The following is a 25781-nucleotide window of genomic DNA, read 5'->3' on the forward strand; positions in this document are numbered from 1 at the left end:
TTCTTTAATTGAAGTTTTTAACAAACTTTGAAAATAATTATTCAAATACAGCAATCATAAAAAAGAATACTTTATTAATTAACTGTCACTTAAATTCATTTATACTTCTTTATGACGGTTGTATTAAATAACACCATATTTTATTAAAAGATATGGCAAGATATTATTACAAAATAATATTCATAGCTGTTACACAGTTAATTAATCTTAATTAGCATTATTGAAAATTAATTTTGGTGTAAAAAAGAAATAAAGAAGAAGAAAAAAATGAGAAAGACATGACACAATTCTCACACACACATAGAAACTGACAAAATTTTGGGAACACAGGTAGAGAGAGAAAATGCGAACACGCAAAGAAGAGAAAACACCGATTTTGTGTCTTTTAAAATTGTTTTTCAGCTTTGCATTTCACATTATGATTTTCATTCATTCATTCATTTTGTTTTTCTTTTTTATTTTATTTTTTTGTGTGGATGCAGTGCCTTTCTTCTCCTCTCTGACAATCTCATTTTCACTTCCTTTTCATCTCTGAGACCCAAAAGCTGCTTCTGCTTCTTCTCCATTCCCCAAAACCATTCACCCTCTTAGATTTCTAAAAAACTTGCTTTTTTCCTCCTTTCCCCTTAGTTTCTGATTTAATTCAATTAACCTCTCTTTTTGATTTTCAATTTTTTGTCCCTTTTGAATTTAGGTGTCATTGTCTTTGTTAAGGGAGTTTTATGTGTGCCATTGATGTAAATTTTTGAGTATTGTATTGTAGTTCTTGTGGGGTGTGTGTATTCCGGAGCTTGTGTTTGATGTAAAGTTTTTGGCCTTTTGGGGGGGGTTTTGTTGTGCTTTTTTTGTGTGTTTGTGTGTGTGGATGCGCGAAGAGCTTCTGTTTGAACAAACAGAAGCTCTTTGTTGGTGATTTTTTGGAATTTTCTGCTGGTGATCTCGTTGGAAACCCGAGCTTTTTGAGGCTCGGGATCTGAATAAAGATGGATTCAAATTCAACAAAGGAGAAGCTGCAGAGCAGTGCTTCTGTTGCAGATGGAGCTGACCTTAAGCCTTGTTATATGCAGAAGTTCAGGCTCTATGAGACTCGCTCGGTAAATATGTCTAATCTTTTTTCTTCACTCATCAATGATTTGTGCATTATAGATACAGTTTTTTTGACCGTGATCTAGATATGAATTTATTTTCCCTTCAGCATGTTTATCTTTTCTTTTATTGATTTAAGATTTATGTTGTTTTGTTTGGGTTAGATTTGATTTGAATTTCTTTCTTTCTTTCTTTCCCTTGTCGAATTCTGTTTATGTGCACAAATTCAGTGATGAATCATAATGTTTTATCATTGGGAAAAGGAACCAAAGTCACGTGGAAAGTTTGGTTTTCTATACAAGGAGCTTTCCGATTGGGATTTGGATACATGTCTCTGTGATAGTTGTTTTATGAGCTGTTGTCTTGTCTGGATTCTTGAGGATTTCATTTCACCATAACACATTGATGAGTCGTGCCTGACTTTAATCATTCAAAGCAGTTATTTATAACTTTCATTTTTTTCATCATGATGCATAAGGGTAAATAAATGTCAGTATTAAATGATTTGCTGACCAATTGTTCGTGGACTTCTATAATCCCACTGTTTTCAGATTGTATTTATTGTCTGACTATGTTTGCCTTTTGTTCATTTCCCCCCCAAATATTGTTGGTTTACTTCTGTGTAATGGGTTATTGAACGTCTAAGCTTTGTTGTCCACTTTGACACTAAATTCATTGGATCTTACTGCAAAATCTTCTTGTGATATCTACTTGAGTGTTTAAACAAGCATTCATTGGACTCTGGTTTCGGTTTTTTTTGCGGCTTGGTTTCAGTTTTATAATTTTGGAATTCTAAATTTCACTTATGTTCTTCTCTTACTACCCTCTATCCGGAAAAATCTGAGTGGCCATGTGAAATATATACAGAAATTTTTGATGCAAAGAGATACGTAAAAAAAGGAACCTTAATTATTGAACTAAACTGTTACATTCCTGTACAGGAAAGTGAGAACCGACCTTGAAGGAAAAAAAGTGATAAAGTTATCCGTGTTAATCTTCTCATAAATGTGTCACCTTCATTTATCTCTTACTTCCACATCGTTTATGTTTTCCATCTCAAGCCATTGCTTGTCCATTTTTGTCCTGCTCTCCTCTGTAATGCAAAATTGAGTAGCCTTCTAAATATATCCAGAAATTTTGATGAAAATGGGGCAAAGGAAAAAAAACGAAACTAAAATTATTTAATTAAAGTGTTACATTCTTATTCAGGAAAGGAGACCTAAAAGGGAAAAAATGAGATATTTATTTCTTAAATTGCACTTTCTTGTTTTTTATAGATCTGTCACCTTCATTTGCCTTCACTCTCACATATTTTTGTTTTTTTTCTGTCTAAAGCCACTGCTGGTATGTTCTTGTCTTATTCTCCTCAATCTGGAAAAAAATGACTAGCCTTGTTCAGAAACTTCGGTTAAATGCGGAAAAAGTTAAAAAATGTAGAATCAAAACAATATAATTAAACTGTTTTGGTGGGAAACGAGACCTAAATGAGAAAAGTTAATAGAGTTAGAATCTGAATTTTGTTTGACGTTAATCACATGATCTTTTCACTCATGTCAACTTCATTTGTGTCGTGCTTTCAAATCATTGTGTTGTCTGTCTCTTGTTCAATGTTTAGAGTAGGATCATTCTCTCATATTATCAAGCATCCTTTTTGTTTGAAATGGTAATATAATGATGTTGTTTGTTGTTCTCTGGATAAAATGTTGTTTTCGTTTTCTACTTTGGATTTATTATATTATAACTATGAGAGAATCACACTTCTTGAAGTTGTTAGGGTTTACAGAAAGCATCATGTCTGGTTCAAGCAATAAACTGCTCATTTCATATACATTCCATGCAACATGTAATATGTATGCAATTGTTTATAACCTTGCATGCTCAATGTGGCATTAGCACAATATTGGAAGCTGCAGAGTGCTTAAAACCCACCCTCTAAACCTGGACTAAGTAAAACTATTTCTCATTTGACATTTACGTTCATAGTGCACTATCCCTTGACACTTGTATGCATTAAATGACTATTATGCTGGTTTTTGTTATGTTAGAAATTAAAACTGCTGTCAATTGTTCTGGAAATAAGTTTGCGATTAAATTCAGTTTTTTTTAGTTACAAAAACTGCGAGCTGAGGAGTTCTTTTCCTTTAATAATATTATTTTTAAAAATTTTCTATGCCCATAATATAACTACAAAGCACTATTATTGTGGTCTTACAATTTTTCTACACTCAGAAATTTTACATGATCGGAAGAGACAAAAACAGAACTGTTTGGAGGATCTTAAAGATTGACAGATTGGAGCCATCTGAATTGAATATCGTTGAAGATTCAACAATATACTCAGAAATTGAGTGTTGTGACCTTCTGAGGCGGATACATGAAGGAAACAAGTCTACAGGAGGGCTTAAATTTGTAACAACTTGCTATGGAATCATTGGTATTTTTCTATTTCTGTATAAGATCTAAATTGTTATTATTATCCTAGTCTTGTTCCCCGCATTTTTTCATCAGAATAAATTTAGTTTTTTTTTTTTCGTTTGATCTAGGATTTATCAAATTTCTTGAGCCATATTACATGCTGCTTATAACAAAGAGAAGGAAGATCGGCACAATCTGTGGTCACAATATATATGCTGTCACAAAGAGCGAAATGGTTCCAATTCCACATTCTACTGTGCGATCCAAAATGGCTTATTCTAAGGATGAGAACAGGTCTTTAGTCAATTTTGCATGTAATTGTAATGTGTCTATGGCAAATTTAAAGAGAAATGTAGAGAGTAGCGTTGAGAAGTATACTCTGTCCATTGTACTTAGATGTTATGAATTACAATTTTTTATTTTGAGTTCATTACACACATTAGAGCATAGTTGTGTTGAAACTATATATTTTGGAGTGTTTATTTGTACTGTATATGTTGATTGTCTCTCTTCAGTCTGTATCCACAATGTGGGCTTCTTCAGAGCAACCTTCTCATCTTTCTGTGGTACACTTTAATCGTCTCTTAGTTGTGAAATAGAATCAGTAATGCTTCTTCAAGATTTTGTAGTCATGTAATATGTATATTGTATAGTGTATACCTCCTTTGTTGTTGTTTCATTGTTCTACATTTATTGTCAGTTCATTTCCTGCAAATGTACAGGCGCAATCTTCATTGCTGTTATGATGTAAATGTAACTTTTTGATTGAGAGAAGGTATTGCCAGGGTTTCAAGTTCAACTGGGAGATCACTTTATTTTTAATTTTTTGATACGTTTGGTTAGAGTTATTGGTTTCATAAGTTGATTTTAGTCAATTTGTTTCACTTTTATTTATTTATATAAAAACCATCTTATTAATGGGCTGTGCTCTTTCTTCTGTGGTGATTTAGATACAAGAAGCTTCTATGCAGTGTGGATCTCGCGAAGGACTTCTTTTTCAGCTACTCCTACAATGTTATGTTTAGTCTTCAACGCAACTTATCTGATCATAACACTACAGGGCAATCACTCTATGAAACCCTTTTTGTTTGGAATGAGTTCTTGACTCGTGGGATCAGGAATAATCTCCAGAATACTTCATGGACTGTAGCCTTAGTATATGGCTTTTTTAAACAGGTACATTTGAAATTTTCTTATTAGCTAACTAATATATTTTTTTTGTAGGTAACTACTGTAGTTAATAGTAATGCTAGTGACTCGTGAATTTCTTTAGTTGTTTCTTAACCTTGATATATGATTCGAGTATCTAACACCTATTTTTCTGTTGAGTGAAACTAGTCTTATTTGTTTGCATTTCCTTTAATAGAGTTAATGCTGCAGTTATTAAACCATAACTTATTAGTTTTTTAGTTGTAGTACACTGGGAAATTCATTCCTCAAGTCCAGGTTTGATTAAATTTACCATAGGAAGTTTTTCTAACATCTTATTGCTGGCTAACTTTTAATGGTTACTCTATTGCTGGCTTCTAATTCACTTTAGTAGTGCCAGAAAAATACTAGTATTATGTGTTCCCAGAAAGTTATCTTGTTGACAAGTGTTATGGTATGTAGGTCAAACTTTCTATATCTGACAGTGAGTTCAACTTGACTATCATTGCTAGGCGCTCACGGCATTATGCTGGGACCAGGTTTATATACTTTTTAGGCTTTTCTCAAGTTTGTTAAGATTAAAATTGCATTCTATTTCATATCTATGCACTTGTGCAGATATTTGAAACGAGGAGTAAATGAAAAGGGTAGAGTAGCTAATGATGTTGAGACAGAGCAGATAGTCTTTACAGAAGCTCGTGATGGACACCCTATGCAAATCAGTTCTGTGGTGCAGATCAGGGGTTCAATCCCTCTGTTCTGGTCTCAGGAAGCCTCTAGATTGAATATAAAACCGGACATTATATGTATGATATGGAAACAACTTTCCTTTGTTACTACTCATTTTGTTTTGAAATTTGTGCTGATTGCTCATTTTCCTTACTTTAGTATCAAGAAAGGACTCTAATTTTGAGGCCACAAGACTTCATTTTGATAATCTTGTCAAAAGATATGGAAATCCAATTATTATACTGAACTTGATAAAGGTAGGCATTTCCATATATGTAACTGAATTGCCAAGCAAGTTTGTTTTCTTTTTCACGTGTCTAAACTAAAGGATTTTCTACCTTATATATTATTTTGTCTTCTTTGTTTAAGACACGTGAGAAGAAGCCTCGAGAAACTATTCTGCGAACCGAGTTTGCAAATGCTGTTAGGTCTATTAATAAAAATTTGAGAGGGGAAGATCGCTTGAGGTTCCTTCATTGGGATCTGCATCGGCATTCAAGATGGTAACTTACTCTTCCCTTATTCTGTCTATCCAGTACAGGTTTATTCTTGGGTGTTATTTTATTAAATCAATCACCTTTAGCAGCAAAGCTACTAATGTGTTGGGACAGCTGGGAAAAGTGGCTGCATACGCTCTGAAGCTGACTGGCATCTTCTACTCTCCAGTGACACCAAATATGAGGCTAGATAGATTATCCCAGTATTCCTACTCTGAGTAAGTTCCATACTACATTTTGGTCCTGTTTACTTTTGTACTAATTAGGCAAGTTGAAATTTCATTTGATTGATCTACAATTGTTTTTGCCTTGATGTTATTGTTAGTAATTTTATTTGTCATGGAGTAACACCCTCAAAAAGCTTGAGCCATTAGGTGAAGATTCTTGTATTTTTTTTAATTAATATCTTAAATAAAATGCCCCGTGTGCTTGAGCTTTTTGGGCTTGAAACACAGACAATACACATGTTGATCCTACCTTGTGGTGAAACCTTTTGGTCCTGAAAGTTTGATACTGTGTTGAGGCCAAGTCTTCCAAAAGCATTAGCTGTTTGGTAAAAACTCATGAATGGTTGTGTTTATTAATTTCATTTATTGATGATCTTCTTTTTTTTGTAATATAATGCAGGAATAACAATGTCAATGATCACTGCATTACAGAAGAAGCCAGCATAAATAAGAATAACGTTGATAAAGAAACAGAAATTAGCAATTGTTATTGTAGAGATGATGAGAACAAAGATTACAGTGTCAAACCCCAAACACTTCAATCTGGGGTGTTGAGGACTAACTGCATTGACTGTTTAGATCGTACCAATGTTGCTCAATATGCTTACGGACTGGCTGCACTTGGAGGTCAGCTTCAAGTTTTAGGATTTATTGAATCCCCACATATTGATCTTGATAACCCTTTGGCCGAGGAATTAATGGAAGTCTATGAGTCCATGGGCGACACATTAGCCTTTCAATATGGGGGTTCTGCAGCACACAACAAGGTAATCTCTCTAGTTTAGGAGTTTGGACTTAATACGGGATCAGAAATTACATTATTTTTATTTAGGATCTGCATGACTGCATCTTAAGCGTAACATGGAATCCAAAATGACCCAAGTTAATGTAATGCTGAAAGCTTGTTGCTTTTATTAGGTTGTCTCCACCAGGACATGTTGTATTTGTTTCACAACTTTCTGCAATAAGGTTTTTAATTTGTTGGTTTGTTAATTGTATGGATGCAGTTATTACTATTGCACAATTCTTGTTTAAATAGGCTCCTATACTTTTAAAATTCATAACTGAGATCAGGAAAATTTTATAAACTTGGCAAAACCTTATTCTAGATACTGAATTACAGTTGTTTGAATTGAGGACCTAAAAAATTTATTTAAAAGTTCTGAAATAGCTCTAGCATCCATTGATATTTAACCTTAAAAGATTAATTTACCATAGAGAGGCCATCACAATTTTCACAGAGTTTTGAAAGGGAGATCTAAATTTGCCTCCTGTTATCTTTTCCTTGCATGGATTTTTTTTTTATTAGTGATTACTGCTCACTCCTTTATTTTGCAATTGGTATGCTGTTTAGATATTTTCCGAGAGAAGAGGTCAATGGAAGGCAGCAACACAGTCCCAGGAGTTTATTCGAACCCTTCAGCGTTATTACAACAACACATATTTAGATGGTGATAAGCAAAAATCAATTAACTTGTAAGTTAAATAAGTCCATTTGTTTGGTTGTATTTTGTATAATTGTTTCCATATATAATATGATTTAAAGCAAACACAAGTAATGTTTATAAGTGGACTTTATTAGAATGATATAGCTACTGTTGTTTTTGATATTGTTTGGGTCAGATTCTTGGGGCATTTTCAGCCACAGCAGGGAAAACCAGCACTGTGGGAGCTAGATTCAGATCAGTATTACACTGTCAAGAGACATGGCCTTTATTTAACAGATGGCAGCATTAGGTAACAGTGGATTATTGAGTTGCAGTAGTTTTTGTCCTTTTGATTTAATGAAGCATTGATTTTTTTAATTTTCAAGAATTAAATTCGTTTATATGAACTTCTGATATTTTTTCAAATTTCAGTTAAAATTATTCTATTTAGATCTGTCTTTAACTTTGAGTGTAATTCTCAAGCTGAAAATATTGATCAAGCATATAGATAGAAATTGATGATTTGTATAAGAGAATGCTTTTTTTTAAATCAGTGTTAGTAGTTTGAGGTAATGTTGATACTTGGTACTGAAAGCCTTTTTCTTACCTCACTCTCTACTCAAGTTTACTGTATAGTGCAAGTAATTGCTTCTTTTCCTCATAGGTTCTGCTTGGAAAATCGAATTGCTACTAAAATTGCTCAATACTTTTTTTGTTCACGAAGTTGAGTTGGTGTTTGCTTTGACTTTAAATCTTATGTAATTTCAATATTATATAGCCAAAGTGTAATCATAAATTTACTCGTCTTTTGAGGATGAAAGCAAATGAGTACAAGTTATTTGTTCCTTGTGAATTTTATTAAATGATATTGTCTTTAATTAAGTATTTCATTGCCAGAAGATTGAAAAGGCTTTTCTTTTATTTTGGCAGGTCAACTATTACGAGATCTCTATCAGATGGTAACATTCTCGGTGAAAGTGACACTACAATTAGGAACTTGAATGATACAAATCGTCAGAATTCATCTGAAAAACCTGATAAGCGTTTCCTTTCGGGGTCTACTCCAGATATATTTACTTGTGGAAGTGATGTTTGTCATTGCAGGTATGCTAAGTTGACACTTTGCATGCTAAATTAAGGCTTGTAATATCTGAAAGAACAGCTGAAAATTTGACAATAACCCACAGCCCCAGAGTTAGACAGAGCTGGGTTTCTTATTTGAATTGTATTCACTCTACTCATTTATATGATGAGCTATCTGGGTCGGGAGTAGGAGGAACCATGCAGTCAATTGGTACATGCTTTGTAGGGCACTAGGGCCTGTAAAGGAGGGTGGATTAGGCCCACAGAATCTCTTGTTTAAAAGTATTTCCTTAAGTATTTAGTGCAAACCCGTGTCTGGATTTTTTTATTATATTTTAAATGTGGGATGGGAAATGAAAGATTATTGTGCAGCCCCGGGAAACCCTTCCTTATTTATTATTACTTTATAATATATAGACTCAATCTTGTTTTTATTTGTTTTATAGAATATCTTAGTTTTAGATGTTCTTAGGAGTGGTTTTCAAGTTTCATTATGTATAATGATTTGTCCCTTATTAGAGAAATATTTTGCTATAAATAGGGATTAGTGCTTTGTATGTTGTATCACATCAGTATAGATAAATAAGAGAGTATTTAGGTCTCGTCTAAATCCCTATAATTTCAAGCGTTCTATGATTTACTACTCAATCAATCCTAATCTTTTGACAGTTGTGTTTTTTCAAAATCATACAGGCAGATATATGGAGGAATGATCAAGGGCCAAAATTGTGAGAGTGGTCATATTTGTTTCGGCGAACATGGAGATGCATGTGATTGCTCCAATTTCCTTGATGTGGAGTGGCTTTCTTCTTCTGGAAATTCTTGTGAAGAGGAATTACTTGAGAGGTAGTAACTTTGATTAGTAATCATACACCCATGCCATCTTTACTTCGACACATTGATTTTAAACTGTGGTCTTTCTTCACCATTGTGTTATCCTTTCCTTGAATCTTTGATCAAAGGTAGAGAGGCACATGTTAATTGTGAGGTTCTTCTATGAATTAAAAAATTGATGAGAGAGTGATGGAATTGTGCCATCCTTTTCTTTATGCAACAATACCCAGATATTGTGCACTTATGATTTATGGGTAGAAAGATTTTGACTTTCGGGGAGATAATTAAGAGGGAGGGAAAGCATTTTAACCAGCTTAGCAAATGTTAAAGTGTCTAGCTGGTGGTATATCTGGAAACCTTCACTCACCTCTTGGGTTTCGTACTGAACTGAATCCTCAAGTGAAATTAGGAGAGCATGAATTTCATTTTTTGTTGTTTTCTCTTAGAGTGAATACTTGCACCATGTGCAAAGTCCTTAACGGATTCTCAGACTCAGTGCTCACCTAGTGTCATATGACTTTGTTGTTGTTATTGTTGAAAGTCAATGGGGAAGTAAGATGTTTTTATCTTTTTCTTTTCAATACTTTTTGTTCACTTAAGGTTTATAGATTATGGTATATTTGAATAAAACAGTCGAGAAATTTAAGTAATATCAATATTTTGGAGTAAAAACCTAGTTCTTGAGTTAGGTATTAGTCTGCAATTTTCAGGCTTTTGTTGTTGACTAATGCCAAAATTGTTTGTTGATGTTACAGGTCGACCAGCATCTCCTCGGAGAATATCCTGAATGAACTAATAACTACTGAGACATCTGCTAGTGAATCTGGATCCAGTCTTAAGGTCAGTATATGTTAGTTTGCAGAACCATTACAGAATAACATACTGCTTTTCTAAGAAGAAAAAAAGTAAGATAACTTCCAAAGCCTTAAGCAACAATAGGGCCTTTCTGTAGTTCTTAAGACCTACGAACTATTGTCAACGACACAGTTACTTGCGAATTTGTGGTTAGAACTTAGAACTTAGAACATCAACTTAACAGTGCAAATACACTAGCATGATATTTACAAGTATTGGGAGCCTAGTTTCAGCAACTGGGAACCTCAGTCTTTGTCCACAAATCCTCTCCCATCTTCAGCATTAAAAAACTTCAGAATCAAATTGTTAACACACATTCATTTTCCTAAATTCAATTTTGATAAATGTCCTATGTTGGTGTAAAACCAATTTATCCTATCATAGTATCATCCAATCACGCATTGTCATGTAAAATTCTGGCGACAACACATGTGGATGTTGGTGTTAAAGATATTTTTCAATGATATTTAGTACATTCTTCTCCTGTATGCAACCAAGTGGTTGCTAAAATTTGCATTGAATGTATTTCAGGGAAGGCATAGTGGAGAAGAACTGAACAAAGATAGGAAGTACAGTGAAAGGTTTGAACGTTGGGTAAATGAAGAAGAGTTGCATTTTGTTTGGACAATATAGAGAGTGGTCTTGACTTTTATCATCCCGTCCGAAGGATGTGGGGGGTTCTGACTTGCTGTACATAAATAAAATGGTAAGATTATCATCCAAAAGCAAACAAATAGCAGTGGCAGCAGCTGACAAGCTGAGTTTTGTTCAAGGGCAACAACAACATTTGAGTTACTCATTATAGTTTTCCTTCAATAGCATCCATTTGGGAGGTAATGTAGATGTCAATAGGTAATTCATTTTTCTTCCTCCCCAAACTTACCATAATATCATCATCATCATCAACCCTGTACATAGTTTAAAGTGAAAAACCAAAAAAATGCATAGCTGCTTCTCAGGTTATAACTCTCCAATAAATCAGATGCAGACAACATTTTTGGTTCCTTGGGATGTTTCAGTTTCTATTTCCTTTGGCTTTTATCATATGTTATGAGAGGCAGCTTTTCTGGATTTTTTCAGAATAAAAGTTAAGGTGCTTAAGCTTTATAAATATCAGAAAAAGTATTTGATCAAAAAATTTCTTTCACCCTTTCATTCTTTCAAATGATGGAAGAGGCAGTGATGAGAAAAGTGCAGAAAGGTCTGCATCAACATTGTTTCCTCTAAACCACATGGCTTCTTTGTTTTATTATTAGAGAAATAATTCTCATTTTTAATTAAAAACATCATTTAATATAATTTAATGACATTAATTTAGATACTTTAATTACGTTGAACAATTTATAGTTTTATTAAAAAATTGTTGGTCATTAAGATTTTCGGAAATGTATAATGTAGCTGACCTTGAGAGAGAATTTTTTTTCTCTACACGGTATGATTGTGTTCAGATAATTAATAATGAACTGAATATGAATTAGTTAAATGTACTAAATACAATAAAATTTTCATTCTATTATTTAGAAATTTTATGAAATATTTAATATATTTTAAATCTATGAAAACATCACTCTTTTTGGTTTACTTTTTAAAATAATGGTATTTTCTTAGTAATTTTATCCTTACTATTACCAAATTAAAATAAGGCAACGAAAATATTTTGAATTCAAATAATTAGATTACTTATATGTATAACTTAATTAAATAATATATTTATCATATTTGAGGTATTACATACAATAAATTGTTTTTCTCCAAAAATATGTACAATTTAATTAGACTTTTGATATTGTAATTACTTTTGATATGTAATTACTTTTAATTTTAATATATTACTTTTGATATTGTAGTTATAATTTTGAACAAAACATGTTATATTTTTAATAAAATAAAAAGTATGTTCACAATGTAATAAATATATTATCAATCCTTTTTTTACCAATAAAATGATACATAATTATGATGTAATATAAAATAAAAATTATATTTAATTCTTAAAATTATATTTTTGTTTAAAAAATAGTATAAAAATTAGTGGTTATGATTTATTAAAAAATGCAAGTTAATTATATACATGACTCTTAAATAAAGTAACTCTTAAATTTAAAATACCTCCTATTTTACTTAAATTATATTAAATAATATTTTTCAATTTTTTTAGCTAATTATGATTAATGATAATGGCTAAACAAAATACTAAGTGCGAATTATTAAATAAAAAAATTATAGCTAATAAACTCATTTGCGAAACTTGTAAAACATTTAAATATAAGAAAAGTAATGAAATGTATATTGACAGTTTTTATTTCGATATATTTTAATTTAAAATAATTTAAGGAGCGAAATTTAATATGATTTTTGTTTATCTTTTCTTTTATCACTTCACACATAATTCAGGTAGGACTTTTGTTGTTACACAATTCAATATTTTTATATTTGTAAATGTAAATTTTTTTATATTTCATTATATTGTTATATTTATCAAGCTACTATAATGGTAAGCTACAATAATTGAATATTATTATAGTGTGATGATTGGTGAATTGAAATTTTTTGTATTTATTTTATGTTGATTGATGATGTACATTATGTAGTAAGTGAAATGAAATATAAATTAAGTTGAAATGTATATGAATAAGAATATATAATAATTATGTTATGATATAATTGTAAACATAATTCTTTTAATGGAAAAAGTACTATTAATAAAATTTAATAATGATAAAATTTAATATCTTAACTCTAATGATAATGATATTGGAGTTTCATAATAAAAAAGTCATAATTTATTTTATTGTGTGAATAAGAAATGTGTCAATAAGGATTCAACTTATCACATGGGGTAAATGTGTTTTTATTATGTAACTTGTTGTGACAACCTAGTATATATGATATAATAGGTAGAAATTTCTTAGTTTAGTTCATCTCATGTTTCACATATTTGTGATGCTAATATGAATGATGATATGAGATATAGCATAAGTCTAGTGAATTAATTGAATTGCAATCCATTAGAATTTATAAATTGTATAAATTATGAGATATGATATATATATATATATATATGATTTTAAAATATATCATGTATGTATAGGGTTTTAAAATATTGTATTATGATTTGATTGAAATAATCAAGTAAATAGACTCCAAACGAATGAGTTGATGCAAAGAAGAATATTTCATACTATATTTAATTAAATATTTAGTGATGTAAGTAGATCCTGTGAAAAGGAAATTAAAATGACTTCGATTATGAAGTATAAATATATAATATATAAATAAACTACATATAATAGTTTTTAGGGTGTTAGAGAATTGGTGGTAAAGCGCGAAGTAATAAGAAAATGTAGTAGGAAATGGTAAAATTGAGGTGAAAAATAATAATGATCAAATTCATTCCATTACTTAACCCTGCATTTTTTCTCCCTCACTTGTGGTTTGGTAGAACCAAAGCTAAATTACAACTTTATTGTTTCGTCCTTAAATTCAATAACATTACTCATACAAGAGTTTAATTACATTTTGTGTCTAGAAGGCGGAAAGCATAGAGAGGTACTATAGAAGTTGGTGAATTTGAATTTGAGAAATTCAAGAAATAAGTAATACTAATTAGAATTTGAGATGATGAATGAACTAACACACAATCTCTGTGAAAAAACTAAAATTAATAACTGTTATTTTTTAATAAAACAAAAAGCAATAGGACTGACATATTTTGATCAGAAGTTATTAATATATGTTTTCAAACCATAAAATGTTAATGGTAATTAAGTTTGCAAGACAATGGAAAGTAACACTTTAAAGACGATATAAAATGCTAGAGGCTAAACAAGTTTGCTTAATAGCATCAATAATGTTAAGATATGACATTTTACGTTTAATCTTACAACCTTTTTCGAGATCGTGAGCATTTCTTATTTAACCATTTATTGAGAACATTGGTTTCCAAGGATAAGATGCCGAATAGTATCCTATTCTCCGTCTACACGTTTCTATCGTTATAGTAGATATACTATATTAAGCATGCAGAAAAATTCGATGTACAGGAAGAGGAAAAGCAAAAACATATTACGTAAAAAATGGCATACCCAGAAAAAAATGCATTTTTCTTGCTAAATTGGATTTCGATGAGATGCGAATGAGATGCGACTATATATAGAACGTGAAATCGATGTTCAACAACCATGAAACAATCGAAGTACTCAGTAAATACTGAATAAAAAAGTAGCAAAAATATCATATTACCAAACATTCATGTTTTCATCAAAAACAAATAAAATCTTACCGAATATACCATGTTAATAATAATATTTCTGCCACTCATAACAAACTAAAAAACAAAAGTTCCTTTGCTACAAAAAAGACTGATCCATATTTTACTTCAACGAAAGACAATATTAAACTAAAATTAAAGGACGGGGCAAAATCATAGCATCAAAAAACAATAGTTTACTCCCAGCCAGTTGGTTGGACAGATTCAACTCCAGTAGGAGGAAGAGGGATTTGTTGTGGAGGTGGAACAGCCTCACCCCAATCTCCTGCAACTGCAACTATTAAACAAAAAAGAGAAAAAAAAATGAATATGTAGTTCGAAACATTAAAAATTAACATAGTTAAATTTACAAGCATTTTGCATCATTTGTCACGAGTTGTAGAGAAAATATAATAATAAAGTAACACAAAGCAATATACGTAAAACAATAGAATATGTAAAGTAACTCACTTAGTCTAGTGTTTGAAAAATAAAATTAATCACATACCAGGTGCTTCTGAAGTTGGTGGTGCTCCCCAGTTGACACCAGGTACAGCTGGAATGGGTTGTGGAACTGCATCTGTCCAAGATTGATCAATTGTTCCCGGCCACTGGCCATCAGCAGCAATAGCACCAGGATTGTAGTCAGTAATGGCATAATCACCAGCAGGAGCTTCCTCCTCCTCTTGTTGCTTAGCCTCCTCTGGTTCTCTATAGAAAAACAAGTCGACCTGCATCAAAGAAAAATTCAAGTCAAGAAACTTCATCAATATCTTCCCAAAAATCAGACTCTCCCCAAATAAAAAACTATAACTCAATTACAACCCAAATAAATAATGAAAGGCAACCAAAAAAATATTTACCATGACATCCCATTTGAGGCCAGGGCGAATGGTACCCCTCATTTGCAACACCATCCTGGCAAGAAGCCAAAAGAGACAACCAATGCTGTGTTTGCCCTTGTTGTTGGCAGGAATTCCAATGTCTACATACCTCATAGGTGAGTCAGTGTCACAGAAAGCAATGGTTGGAATGTTTCCAAGAGCACCTTCCTTAATGGGCTGCAAACAACCCATATATATTAATATCACAACACCGGCAACACTCAGGGACAGAACAGCACAACAGAAAACAAATAAATCCTCATCACCTAAGGAAATCAGCTACATGAATTACAAATCGAATTTCTATTTCTTAAAAAACACAACAAAAATTAGATTAACTACCAAATCAAATGAACCTAAAATCAAACATATAACCGTTTAAGTGGAAAATATACCTGATGATCTGTTCTTGGATCCGTGAGGATAAGGAGGCGAGGCTCACTGAATGAGGTTTGGAGCTGATTGGTAAAGGTACCAGGAGTATGCCTTCCAGCAATGGCATGAGCACCGGTGTATTGAGCAAACTTGAGAACCGCTCTCTGACCATAAGGCCTTGCAGATTGAACAATAATATCCTGAGGGTTCTCAATTGCAACAATAACCCTGGCAGCAAGCTGAAGCTTCTCCCAGGTCTTTCCAAGGTTGATAATGTAAATACCTAATTCCAAATCCGCACCACAACAAATCAAAAGTCTATTCTCTTAATGCAACTATTGCAGATTCAAAACTCTATCGAAATTTCAACACAACGAGATTGTGTAACGTGAGACAGAAAAAAAAAAAGAGAGTTAATTACCGTCGTTGCGGCGCTTGAAGATGTAACGTTCCATTTGGAAGTCGCAGTTCTTGGTGCCGAGGTGAACGTCGGCGGCCAACATCATCTGGATGTCGGCTTCCTTCTGGGATAGCTGACGCGGCGGGGCAGCAGCGGCGTTGGTAGGGGCGGCCATGGTTGCGTGCGCGCGTCTCAAACTCCGAAAGAACGAGCTCGAAAACCCTAGGTGTTTCAGTGAGTGCAGCAAGAGACTTCAGAAGGAGAACTTGGGAGCTTGCGTTTTCTAATATACCGCAGAAAACCCTAATGGGTTTTGCTCATGGGCTTTTCTTTACAGTCTAATGGTCAATCAACTATCAGGCCCAATAAAACCTATGAACGAAGCCCAATCAAAAAATTGATTTTGAGAACTTCTTTTCGCCTCATAACTGAACTTAGTCTCTCTCTATATATATATTTTATATATTGTATATATTTTATATATATATATATATATATATATATATATTCTCACTAATGAAAAAAAAAAGTGTTAAGGATTGCTAAATGAGTTTAACCTATAAGTTTGTAATTTATCTAAGTAACATATTTTTACTGTATACGTCTATCCATGAACATGCTGTTGAAAAAAAATCATCCCAATAGATTAATTAATATAAAAGTTACTAAAATAATAATAATAATTTTTATTATTTTTTATAATATTGTAGTTACATTGAAACACTTAACAATCAGTAATTTTTTTTATCACATTAACTATTGATAGTTGGTAATATCGTATAACAATGATTTAATGTATATATTTTATATTGTCATAAATATAGATCATATTTGGCAGTAAAATTATTTTCTTTTATTATCACTTTTTTACTATATAACTATTTTTTATAAGTATAATTACATATTTTACTAAAAAAAGTTAAATATTTTAAATCTAGTTATATAGACCAAAATGTAAATATATAATACATTATAAATAACAGTGCGTAATTGTACTGTATATTTATCATAAATCTAATTGTACTTTATGTATTTAAATATTTTTTGCTATAAATATTTAGATTATATTTGACAATTATGTTAAAATTTAAACTTATATAACAAAAATAATTCCTAACTGTTGTATTTTAAAAAGAAAATTTGTTAGTTTATTAATACTGATGGAAAATTCTATATTAAAATCAAATATATAACAAGATATTAAAATATTAAATATTTTGTTGAATTATTAGTTTAAATTTATTTTATGAAATGTAAAGTTGATTTTTTATAGACTAATAAAAGGATGCAAATAAAATAAATTATCCCATTAGGTGGTTTTCCATTTTAAAATCACATTCCCATTTTATATTCAAAATAGTTTTTAAGTAATTTTAATAGATGTAAATGATTAATTCGTGTTTCACTTCTTAGAATGCTAAGGAAAAGGTGAGTTTCATAGAAACTAATACTTTACCGTGATTTATTTAAATAAAAAAAATTGAATTAAAAGTTTAAAAATTAAGATAAATTTTTTTAGAATAAAAAATGTTGTTACAAAGCACTCAGTGACGTAATTATTAAAAAAATAGAATAATTAGAAAAAATAAGAATGAAATATAAAAATGATAGTGCTAGAAATCAAACAGATATTCATGTATTCATATATTATGACAAAACAATGAATCATGCAGTAACGCTTGTGATTAATATAGAAATACAATATATGTATTATGTAAATTTAATTTAAAAAATAAAAGAACTTAAAATAATAACAAATAATAAGTCCATATTATTAAAACATATCTCAATAATTTAAAAAAAAAACTTATTTGATCATAATTAATTCGTGTTTCACTAATGCCAAACCAAACACTGGAAAGGTGGGTTGGAAGTTAAATTCAGAAATATACGTATTTTGGGCCTAAAAGTTGTGTTCTATGCAAGTCAGGCCCAACAGTTTCTTAAACCCTACCTAATTCTATTTTGTTCTCTGAAACTGCGAAGTGGTTCTTCCTTCATTCTATATGCAACAATGGTGAAATTGAAGTCCAGCAAGTCAAACAAGGAAGAGGATGTTGACATCCTCAAATCAGATGTTGCCTCCTTCGCTTCCTCGCTCGGGTTATCCACATCACACTCCCACTCAGGTTTCAACGATGTCGATTTCCGCAAAGCCAAGCCGAACAAGCCCCCGAAAAAGCAACAACCACCTGAAAAAGCCACACCCCAAAGCACCCAGAAGCCAAAGAACAAAACTTTGAGCAAAAACAATGGACCCCACGAGAAGAGCAACCCCAAACCGGAACCGAAACCAAAACCCCCAGTTCTGTCACTGGAGAATGGTTCCAGTAATGAAAAGGGGTTCAACAAGTTCAAGAACCTGCCAAAGCTTCCTTTGATTAAGGCAAGTGGTTTGGGAGTGTGGTTCGAGGACATGGCGGAGTTGGAAGAGAAGGTGATCGGGGAAGGGAAGAGAGTGGAATTAAGGAATATGGAAGAGTGGAAAGGGTTCGTGGAGAAGAAGAGGGAGTTGGGGGAGAGGTTGATGGCACAGTATGCTAAAGATTATGAATCATCAAGGGGGCAAAGTGGTGACATTAAGATGTTGGTTTCAACACAGAGGTCCGGGACTGCTGCTGATAAAGTGTCTGCTTTTGCTGTGCTGGTGGGAGATAATCCAATGGCAAACTTGCGTTCTATTGATGCTCTTTTGGGTAAGTTAAGAACAAGTTCTGGTGGGGATAATCCAATGTCAAATTTTCTTTCTTGTTTTCAATATCGTTAATTGGATTTTGTGATTGGTGAGTTCTTATTCATGGTTAGTTTGAGCCATCATGCAAGCTCTTACATGGGTTTTGTTCCTTTAAGTGTTTGTGGAATTGTGAAGTAGAAGTAGGAGTGTTGAAAAGTAAGCAATGAGTGCTGTCGTTGAAACCATAAAGGCACTTACACGGGTCTGGTGTGGTGAATTTTTATTAGTGTAGGTCTATGATTCTTGTGATGTGTTATATTTTGTTAAATGGATGATTTTTCGTATCTAAGTTTTTGGCAATTTTTAATCCTCTTATCTTGCATGTATGCCTTTATCAAACTATACTTTTAAAATATGCTCTCCCGGATTTTGATGGTGGCTCTCTGATGTTAATCTGCCATATCCTTACTAGACTGCTACTTAATGCTATAAAAGAAATTTTGATCTATTCCTAAGCAGCAACCCATCTTCATGTTACCCAAATCTGAATCAGATAAGGCATGTAGTCCAGCATTCCACTTGCTATTATTTTCATCTGCATCTAACTTTCAATCAAGTGTTTTTTGTTTATAGTAATTATGTATTTCAATTTCATGATTTTTCTTCTCAATTGTGTACTTCCATTGAGGTTGACTCTCACTGTATTTATACCATGTCTTTTCAGTGCAGTTTATATTCTCTTTTGTCCTCGTTAGGCTGAGTTATTGACAGTGTTTGTTGTTTAATCTAGGAATGGTGACATCCAAGGTTGGAAAGCGCCATGCCTTGACTGGTTTTGAAGCACTGCAAGAATTATTTATTGCAAGGTTTGCATTTCCTCTCTCCCTCTCTCACTAGTCTCCTCTCCATTCTGAAAATTTTATATTATCATTTAAATATAATTCATAGAGCTATTCAAAAAATTCGTAAGAAGAATGGGATTAAATCTCTGGAGGGACTAAAGTTGTAGAATGTTGTCAAATTTGAAAGATAATAATATATTTCTGTCTTTCTCCTTTGCACACATCTCATGTTACTCTCCCAACACGCCTGTTATTCTAATATTACATGTGATGTACTTTTGTGGTTTGCAACATGGAAAGTTTTCATTTAACTGACTATTTTTTAATAGCATTATATCACATGATGCTTCAGACTTTCTGTGCTTTGATCTGCTACATTATTTTTTCTATTTTTCTTGCAGTTTATTACCAGATCGTAAATTGAAGACCTTGGTACAGCGACCCCTAAAGCATCTTCCTGAAACTAAAGATGGTTACTCTCTTCTCCTTTTCTGGTATTGGGAGGAGTGTTTGAAGCAGAGGTATGTGTAATAACACTTTGTTCATTTTCACATTTTCATCTTAAATCAATTTCTATGATTTGGCTTGGTTACAAATTTCTATAGTAATTCTATTCCAATAGTGTGTTTTGTTTCGTAAACTTTGGATGCTTTCCGTACATTTTAATTATTTGCTCCATTATTACAAAAATAGTTGAATTCTAATGAGCATTTAGTCACATTAATTGGCATTTTGCTTGAGGAGTCATAATATTGCCTTGGAAGAATTGGAGAAATGACTTAGGCCTACTAATAGTTGTACCACCGGGTCCAAAACTTTGCTACACCTCTTTTCAACACACATTTTACTCTGGGAATATTTCCAATCATCAATGACAGTGCGTTTTACTGTCCACTCAAGCTCTTTTGTTAGTGATGCCTGAATAGCTTTTGATGTCTCAGATATGAACGATTTGTTGGTGCACTAGAAGAAGCATCACGTGACATGCTACCTGCTTTAAAAAACAAGGCATTGAAGGTTTGTTTTCTTTTTATACTCTGTTCCTTCTTTTATTTTTTCGGTTCCCACTCCCTTCAAGTTACAAAGTGACTTGATATTACTATAGCAAAAGGTTTGCTACTATTATCAACTCAATAAACTGAACATTTTGTATCAACTTCTGGTTGATACTTGATAGTTCTTATGCATAATCAACCTGCGATTAACCAATAATGGGAAAAAGATTCTTTTTTTTTTCTCATTGCATTTTTTTTATTTGTTTTTTTAGGAATAGTTTTGTTATTTATGTTTGTGTGAAGATATGTTTTGATATTTTGGCTGTCTTTGACAAACAACTTAATAAAGCACTATTTCAAAAGTTAAAGCATGAAGCCTAATGGAATATGCTAAAATGTTTGTTTTAATAAGCTTTTGCATGAATCTTATTGAAATAAGCTAAAAAAGCTGATAAGATGGTCACAAGCTTAAATAAGATCTTAGCTTAATTCATCTTGTTGTAACATGTTCTCAGATGTATTGAATATATTGTTGTTAATATTAATTAATAACTGGTCACAAGCTTAATAACATCTTATCTTCACCTTGTTGTAACATGTTCCCAGATGTATTGAATATATTGCTTTTAATATTAATTAATATTAATAACTATTGGGTGGGTTCCTTTGTTGCTTGCAGGCCATATATGTGCTATTGAGTCGGAAGTCAGAGCAAGAACGCAAACTACTTTCTGCACTTGTTAATAAAGTGAGTTAACAGTGACCTATGTCCGGTCTGCATTTATTGTGTGTCCTCTTCATGCGGTCAAGTTACAATAGGTGGTTATAGAACTACTACATCTGTTACTAAGATTGTTTTATTTTATGTGACTTCTTTCTCTTTGTTGGTGGGTGGTTTTGATATTACTTCAGCTTGGGGATCCAGATAATAAAGCAGCATCTAATGCTGATTTCCATTTGTCCAACCTTTTGTCTGACCACCCGAACATGAAGGTATGAACATTTATCAACCCCTCTACTGTTTCGACCTTTTACTTTAGTTTTGGGAGTATCTATAATCGATTTTTGAGCCAATAGTTTATTAATGTTGCTAAGTAATTGATAGTTAGATATATGCTTCAAGGATCATCGCTAGCTGAAAAGTTCTCATGCCTGCTATGATTTCTTTTATCTCATTTTCCTTTTAAGTATATATTGATTATTTCCATTTTGGGGTTCCATGGTATTTGGCAATGATACACATTCTTGACGTTTAGGCTCCATTTTGCCTCTTAATTAATGTAGTGACTGATTTCTTGTTAATTTTTCTACTCAGGCTGTGGTTATTGGCGAGGTGGATTCTTTTCTTTTCCGGCCTCATTTAGGACCACGATCACAGTACCACGCTGTATGTACTACAGTTTTATCCTCACCTTTTCTTACATCATTCACTGCAAAATAAAAGGCACTGTGCTTTTTTAACCCTTTGTTGTTACATGATCAATGAAAATACTATGTATCCTATATTATATCTGTTTGAAATCACTTTTCTGTGGTTAATGACCCTTCAATTTTAGATTACTTTCTGAAATTAAATTTTAAGTGCTTTCAAAATCCCCTTAAATATCTATTAGCTGCCTTTTCTACTTGTGTAGATTAATTTCTTGAGCCAAATCCGCCTAACAAATAAAGGAGATGGACCTAAAGTGGCAAAACGTCTTATAGATGTATACTTTGCATTGTTTAAGGTATTGGTTTTTCCTTCTTTAAGCTTATCTTGATCTGAAATATTATGACGATGTGTGGTTTATTTACATACGTTAAAAAGTATTTAAACGGGAAAAATATTTACAATTGAACGTCTTCAGGTTTTAATTACTGGCGCAATCAGCAACCAGAAGCTTGATAAAAGCGGCAAGGGAAATGCTAAAGAGGACAAGTCAAAAGAGTTATCAGAATCACATGTGGAATTGGACTCTCGGCTTTTATCTGTTCTCCTAACTGTAAATATGATAATAATATTTGTTAATGATTGTGAATTTTTTTATCATCTTAAATTCAGTTGTAATCTGGGCTCTCGTTTGGTATTGTCATAGGGCGTGAATCGAGCATTTCCTTTTGTCTCAAGTAATGAAGCTGATGACATTGTTGATGTTCAAACTCCAGTACTTTTCCAATTGGTAATTACTAATTTGTTAGCAAATGAAAACTCTATGCAGTATGTGACAGATGGATTGCATTAGTATTCATCATTACCTGATTTTGTTTACTAGATATCTTAAAGTTCTGCAAACTTGCAGGTTCATTCAAAGAATTTTAATGTAGGAGTTCAAGCACTTATGCTTCTTGATAAAATTTCATCCAAAAATCAGATAGCCAGTGATCGGTTTTACCGTGCTTTGTATTCCAAACTTTTGCTTCCGGCTGCCATGTATACATCCAAGGCAAGGAAACTTTTTTACATTTTCTTTGAGAAAAATATGGACGTGCTTATACCGTTCTTCAATAATCTGTAGAATTTTCTAATGTGTTTGTCCTCAGGCAGAAATGTTTATTGCACTTCTTCTCCGAGCAATGAAAAGGGATGTTAATTTAAAGCGTGTAGCTGCATTTTCTAAACGTCTATTGCAGGTGATTATTAAACTGCACTTTCTCTACGTTTTTCTTTTTATATATACTACTTAACTTTTTTCTGTTCAGATTGCACTTCAGCAGCCACCACAATATGCCTGTGCATGCCTTTTCCTTCTGTCTGAACTTCTTAAAGCAAGGCCACCTTTATGGTAATTGCTTTTTTCTGTCACTGCTATTGTCACTACTAATTTTATGTTTGTGTGAAAAAGATATATTTCTACTAGTCATAGAACATCAGTGTTAGTCGACACTGAGAATTCTGTCACAGAATTGGTCAACCACACATTTGACCAGAATAAAGAAACCATCTTCTCTTCGCTTGTCTTGTAGGAATACGGTGTTGCAGAACGAGTCTGTAGATGAGGAACTTGAACACTTCGAAGATGTTATAGAAGATGTTACAGAACCTGATAATGAACCCAGCTCTGTATCAAATAAACAAAAGGATGATGTTGCAGTTGCAAAGAATGGTGAGGACCCCAATTCTGACAGTTCTTCAGAGAGTGAAGATGATCTTCCTGCAGCTTCTGAAGATGATGATTCTGATGATGATGGTTCAGGGGATGCGGGCTTTTTGCTTGCAAAAAAAGAAACTGATCATAAGAAATCAAAAAAGTCAAAATCTGTATCTAATAATGACAGTCAGCAATCACAGTTATCTGCTGAGAAGTCTTCCCTTCCTGGAGGCTACGATCCACGACACAGAGAGCCTTCGTACTGGTAATTATTTGATTTGCTATCGCACTAGTCATCATTTCAGATATTATATATACAAGATTTTTTTGCTCAAAGCAATTTCATGTGGAACATATTCACTCTGACAAACAACACAAGGGTGGTATTTATTTTGAAAGATAAAATCTACTTAGAACTGACCATTGAAAACCCAACATATTTGTATTATATCCGAACCTTAACCAATTTTATCAGTCGTTAGTTTCTTCTATGCTCCATAGTTCATTTTCTCACTTTAGTAGAGTCAGATTTTTGTTTGTGACATTTTTTTCCTTTATACTTCGTAATTTACATATTTTCTCCATCCAACAGCAACGCAGAACGTGTAAGTTGGTGGGAGTTAATGGTGCTTGCTTCACATGCACACCCTTCAGTTTCTACTATGGCCAAAACTCTTCTATCGGGTGCCAATATTGTGTATAATGGAAATCCATTAAATGATCTCTCCATGACAGCTTTCCTAGACAAATTCGTGGAGAAGAAACCCAAACAAAGCACATGGCATGGTGGTTCTCAGATTGAACCTGCCAAGCAGGTAAAAGTGTACACTTTTCAATCTCATAATGACCCATTCTCTTATCTAGCCTTCCGACTCAGCTTGTTGATGAGTTTCTTTATTTTGCAGATGGATGTTAACAACCAATTGATTGGGGCAGAAATTCTTTCACTAGCCGAGGAAGATGTGCCCCCAGAGGATCTCGTCTTCCACAAGTTCTACACAAACAAAATGAGCTCCACTTCTAAAACGAAGAAAAAGAAAAAGAAGTCAGCTAATGAGGAGGCAGCTGAGGAGTTGTTTGATATTGATGATGGTGAGGTTGATGGTGGGGATGAGAGTGATAATGAAGAGATAGAGAATCTGTTGGATTCTACTGATCCATCTGTGGGACAAGACAGTGACTATGATTATGATGATTTGGATGAAGTTGCCGGTGAGGAAGATGAGGACTTGATTGGTGATGTTAGTGATGGTGAGATGGATATGGATATACCCTCTGATATAGGAGAGGAAGAGGATGATGCTCCAATTGACGATGTGGGCATTGATGATGATGATGACGATGGCATTGATATTCAGGTTGGAGATGTTGATGATGGTTCAGATGGTGATGGGGAGGAAGTTGGCAAAAGAAAACGAAAACATAAAAGTGGTGGTAAGAAAGGTGTTTCTCCATTTGCAAGTTATGAAGAGTTTGAGCATTTAATGGAAGATGAGGACCACACTGAGAAGAAAGCTTCCCCTAAGAAAAACAAGTCAAACAAATCTAAGAAAAGAAAGAAGTAATGAGTGCATTGACCGAGACAGCAGGCGGCTATGGCCAGATTGAGTTTTTGGAATGCATCAATAGTTTTCCTATTAACAAATTTTGAGAAATTCCATATCAGGCAATGAAGTATTTTGTGTATTCTATCAGTTTTGATTGCTTGTGGCTGTTGAATTTAATGGCCCTGTATTAATGAATTCTTTATTTGCATCGATCTTTTCTGCAATATAGAATTTAGTCAACCAAGAATCTAATTTTAATGTTTTATTAGTGTTTCAAAAATCTCATGTGGATTTCTCTACAATATATCTAAATGGTGGCAATTTGTCCCACAGCTAGCTATAAATTTAGTTCAATTTTAAATTTGAAAAAAATGTTAATAAATTATGACACTTTGAAGAAAGAAAAAAGTTTACACATACACCTAGTCAAGAAAAGATAAAAAAT

At 32.7% G+C, this 25781-nt stretch overlaps 3 protein-coding genes across 6 annotated transcripts; 2 read left to right on the plus strand and 1 right to left on the minus strand.

The window, feature by feature from the left end:
- Positions 1 to 278: 278 nt before the first annotated feature.
- LOC137812745 (phosphoinositide phosphatase SAC2-like) lies at positions 279 to 11306 on the plus strand. Of its 4 annotated transcripts, none has more exons than XM_068614932.1 (16): positions 279 to 1094; positions 3316 to 3520; positions 3630 to 3795; positions 4452 to 4677; positions 5113 to 5189; positions 5269 to 5456; positions 5539 to 5636; positions 5749 to 5882; positions 5963 to 6094; positions 6504 to 6870; positions 7458 to 7579; positions 7727 to 7840; positions 8461 to 8634; positions 9307 to 9459; positions 10203 to 10287; positions 10834 to 11306. In XM_068614932.1, exons 1-16 carry the CDS (start codon positions 984 to 986, stop codon positions 10933 to 10935), a joined length of 2454 nt encoding a protein of 817 aa, XP_068471033.1. In that variant the 5' UTR covers positions 279 to 983; the 3' UTR covers positions 10936 to 11306. The 4 variants fall into 4 exon arrangements, with proteins under 4 accessions (XP_068471033.1, XP_068471041.1, XP_068471056.1 ...); XM_068614940.1 differs by having other exon boundaries at positions 5966 to 6094; XM_068614955.1 differs by lacking the exons at positions 279 to 1094; positions 3316 to 3520; positions 3630 to 3795 and adding an exon at positions 3846 to 4276 and having other exon boundaries at positions 5966 to 6094.
- A 3203-nt stretch (positions 11307 to 14509) lies between these two features.
- Positions 14510 to 16532, minus strand: LOC137812770 (small ribosomal subunit protein uS2). The gene is made up of 5 exons (XM_068614968.1): positions 16232 to 16532; positions 15831 to 16093; positions 15415 to 15612; positions 15060 to 15282; positions 14510 to 14849 (listed from the first exon to the last, which is right to left on the minus strand). The coding sequence occupies exons 1-5, from the start codon at positions 16383 to 16385 to the stop codon at positions 14749 to 14751; spliced, it is 939 nt and encodes a 312-aa protein (XP_068471069.1). The 5' UTR covers positions 16386 to 16532; the 3' UTR covers positions 14510 to 14748.
- A 1606-nt stretch (positions 16533 to 18138) lies between these two features.
- Positions 18139 to 25616, plus strand: LOC137818390 (protein SLOW WALKER 2). The gene is made up of 16 exons (XM_068621793.1): positions 18139 to 18906; positions 19675 to 19750; positions 20128 to 20247; positions 20668 to 20743; positions 21401 to 21469; positions 21634 to 21714; positions 22037 to 22108; positions 22356 to 22448; positions 22569 to 22703; positions 22797 to 22880; positions 23001 to 23144; positions 23242 to 23331; positions 23401 to 23483; positions 23665 to 24054; positions 24382 to 24604; positions 24695 to 25616. Exons 1-16 carry the CDS (start codon positions 18225 to 18227, stop codon positions 25352 to 25354), a joined length of 3078 nt encoding a protein of 1025 aa, XP_068477894.1. The 5' UTR covers positions 18139 to 18224; the 3' UTR covers positions 25355 to 25616.
- The last annotated feature ends 165 nt before the right edge of the window (positions 25617 to 25781 follow it).

This window comes from Phaseolus vulgaris, chromosome 10 (assembly GCF_000499845.2).
Source record: "Phaseolus vulgaris cultivar G19833 chromosome 10, P. vulgaris v2.0, whole genome shotgun sequence".
Lineage (NCBI taxonomy): Eukaryota > Viridiplantae > Streptophyta > Magnoliopsida > Fabales > Fabaceae > Phaseolus > Phaseolus vulgaris.

Bases quoted from the DNA above. Each gene is read 5' to 3' on its own strand.
- LOC137812745 (XM_068614932.1), top strand. From the start codon at position 984: ATGGATTCAAATTCAACAAAGGAGAAGCTGCAGAGCAGTGCTTCTGTT. The intron at 1,095-3,315 runs GTAAATATGTCT...TTCTACACTCAG, and splicing joins GGCTCTATGAGACTCGCTCG to AAATTTTACATGATCGGAAG. The intron at 10,288-10,833 runs GTCAGTATATGT...AATGTATTTCAG, and splicing joins AATCTGGATCCAGTCTTAAG to GGAAGGCATAGTGGAGAAGA.
- LOC137812770 (XM_068614968.1), bottom strand. From the start codon at position 16,385: ATGGCCGCCCCTACCAACGCCGCTGCTGCCCCGCCGCGTCAGCTATCC. The intron at 16,094-16,231 runs GTAATTAACTCT...ATTTGGAATTAG, and splicing joins CTTCAAGCGCCGCAACGACG to GTATTTACATTATCAACCTT. The intron at 15,283-15,414 runs GTAAATATTTTT...TCTTTGATGCAG, and splicing joins GCCTCAAATGGGATGTCATG to GTCGACTTGTTTTTCTATAG.
- LOC137818390 (XM_068621793.1), top strand. From the start codon at position 18,225: ATGGTGAAATTGAAGTCCAGCAAGTCAAACAAGGAAGAGGATGTTGAC. The intron at 18,907-19,674 runs GTAAGTTAAGAA...TGTTTAATCTAG, and splicing joins TTCTATTGATGCTCTTTTGG to GAATGGTGACATCCAAGGTT. The intron at 22,109-22,355 runs GTATGTACTACA...CTACTTGTGTAG, and splicing joins CACGATCACAGTACCACGCT to ATTAATTTCTTGAGCCAAAT.